Source organism: Sinocyclocheilus anshuiensis, unplaced genomic scaffold (genome assembly GCF_001515605.1).
Source record: "Sinocyclocheilus anshuiensis isolate Anshui unplaced genomic scaffold, SAMN03320099.WGS_v1.1 scaffold733, whole genome shotgun sequence".
NCBI lineage: Eukaryota > Metazoa > Chordata > Actinopteri > Cypriniformes > Cyprinidae > Sinocyclocheilus > Sinocyclocheilus anshuiensis.
This window is the reverse complement of record NW_015539923.1, coordinates 808,233-810,923: the sequence shown is the minus strand read 5'-3', so window position 1 is coordinate 810,923 and position 2,691 is coordinate 808,233. Positions and strand designations below refer to the sequence as shown.

General features: G+C 33.1%; 1 protein-coding gene across 1 annotated transcript in view; it reads right to left on the bottom strand.

Annotated features, from left to right (window-relative positions):
• The window catches only part of kcp (kielin cysteine rich BMP regulator), a 61,170-nt gene that overhangs the window by 25,895 nt on the left and 32,584 nt on the right, over positions 1–2,691 (bottom strand). The window contains exons 28-29 of the mRNA XM_016483609.1: positions 2,396–2,489; positions 2,029–2,211 (exon numbers count right to left, since the gene is read on the bottom strand). Coding sequence (XP_016339095.1) covers positions 2,029–2,211; positions 2,396–2,489 — 277 coding nt within the window. The remainder of the gene's footprint in view (positions 1–2,028; positions 2,212–2,395; positions 2,490–2,691) is intronic.

The window sequence follows — 2,691 nt, the reverse complement described above, 5'->3', positions numbered from 1 at the left end:
GACCCTAAAAAATCATATCAACTTGTGGAAAATGGGCATCTGATGACCCCTTTAAAAGTAACAAAAACACATACATATTTTACTATTTACGCAAAAAAATACTTGAAAGTACAAAATTCTAAAAGTACATAATCCATTGACAAGGCTGTCATAGGTTTTGTAACTAGTAATGTGGACACGGTGTTCTGAATTACAGCTGCTAATAATACTCACTCCTTTTTATTTCCTATAATCCGCGCAAATCATCATATACGTAAGAGAACTCCCATATTGCCACACTATGTGCATACATACATATATATATATACAGTATATACTGTAGATAGATAGATAGATAGATAGACAGACAACAGTTCTTTCTGGCCCTTGAATCTGATTGGCTGATAAGAGTGCGATATTCAAGTGATAACAGAACTCCAACTTTCACTGTTTGTATCGCTCTGCTTGCGCTATTCCTCACAGCGAGTGTCATGTCGGACACCCAAATCCACAATAATTGTATGTAACTCAATATAATCATAACAATCAATTAATTAAAGGGATAGTTCACTAAAACAGCTGACAGCAGTCATTGACTTCCATAGGATTTTCCCTTTACTTTGAAAGTCAATGGCTACTGTCAACTATTTGGTTACCAAAATTCTTCAAATAAAGAAACTCAAGCAAGCTTGGAACAACTTGAGAATGAGTCATGATGAAAATGATGACAAAATTTTCATTTTTGAGTTAACTATCCCTTTAACATATAAGACTCTTAATTAAAGCTATTAATAATACTCACTCCTAATAAACCGCACAAATTATTACCACAAAAATCAGTCTGAATGAACAATATAATAGCATTAATGGAAAGACTATTTTAAAAAAGTAAGTAAACAACTCACACAACACTTAGATATAACTACTTTGTTATGTCAAAATAAGACTTAAAATTGCATAAAAACATGATTCGTGGGTTTTTAGTTTTAAGTGAATAATCAGCTTGGAGACATTTAAAGTAAATCTCTGTGTCTATAACCAATAGGCTATTTACAGAGCTTTGATGACTGATGATCTGAAAAATTAAAAAAATATTCAAAAGTTAACTATTAAAAAGAATAACTGAACATAAGTTCACAAATAAAATATATGTGACCCTGGACCACAAAACCAATCATAAGTAGCACGGGTATATTTTTAGTAATATCCAACAATACATTGTATGGGTCAAAATTATAAATTGTTCTTTTATGCCAAAAATCATAAGGATATTAAGTAAAGATCATGTTCCATCAAGATATTTTGTAAATTTCCTACTGTAAATATATCAAAACATAATTTTTTATTAGTAATATGCATCGCTAAGAACTTAATTTGGACAACTTTAAAGGTAATTTTCTCAATATTTAGATTTTTTTTGCAACCTCAGATTCTCAAATAGTTGTATCTCAGCCATTGTCCTATCCTAACAAACCAAACATAAATGAAAAGCTTATTTATTCAGATTATATAAATCTCAATTTCAAAAAAGTTGACACTTGTGACTGGTTTTGTGGTTCAGGGTCACATATTGCTTAAATTATTACTGCCTTGAATTAATTTGGAATAAATGTAACATTTTTAGAAACTTGATACTTAATAGAATATTGATTACTTTGGTAATGTAAAAATATATATATATATATATTTTTTTTTTTCCCTTTTTCAGAGGGTGTAAGTAATGTTTACTTAACTAAGAAAAAATGTGACTGGGACAAGAATTTACATTTGATTAAAAAAAAAAAAAAACTTTGCCTCCATTTCAGAACAGAACAACGTCGCACACCACTCTTACATACACACACACACACACACACACACACACACATATATATATATATATAATATTATATTCCAGTCCTTAGTGTCACATGATCCTTCAGAAATCATTCTAACACACTGATACTCATATATGCATATATAAATATAAATACTGCTCTCTACATTTCTTGATGAAACCTTATTTAAGCTCTCACATGCTCTTCATGATGTTTGTATGAAATGTCTCACCATCACATGTGCGACAGCACTCTTGAATTACAGGGTGAGAGCAGACAGCAGAGGGGCAGGGCCTGCGATGGCAGCTCACCTCCCCATTGGTGCAGAAGCATGACTGACAGCTGTCAACGGGATGATGGAACTGCTGCAAGTGACTGTAACGCTGTCTTTCAAAAATGCAGTCAGCAGGGGCTTCTGTAAGTAATTAGATTTGACATCTAAATACACTCAAACAATAGGAAGGTGTAATGATGCTTCACACCATGGTGAAATTACAGTAATAGCATGTGAACAGTTTCGAGTACAATCTCCAAATGGTCATTATGTAAAAATAGTAATTTAGACATGAATTGCTACAGTATAAGAGCAGCAGTGTTACCTGGACACTGGGGGCAGCACTCTCCTGATGGAACGAACGCACCAGCACAATTTGCCACCTGACATTGCTTCCTCAGACACTGGACGTTACCATTCTACAGACAAACACACAGACACATGACACAGATGTACAGTATGACTCTGATGTGTGTGGATGCACACTACCGTTCAAAGGTTGGGGTCAGTGTGATTTTTCTTTGAAAGAAATTAATACTTTTATTCATGAAGGATTCATTGAATTGATCAAAAGTGACAGAACAGATACAGGTGCATCTCAATAAATTAGAATTTCGTGGA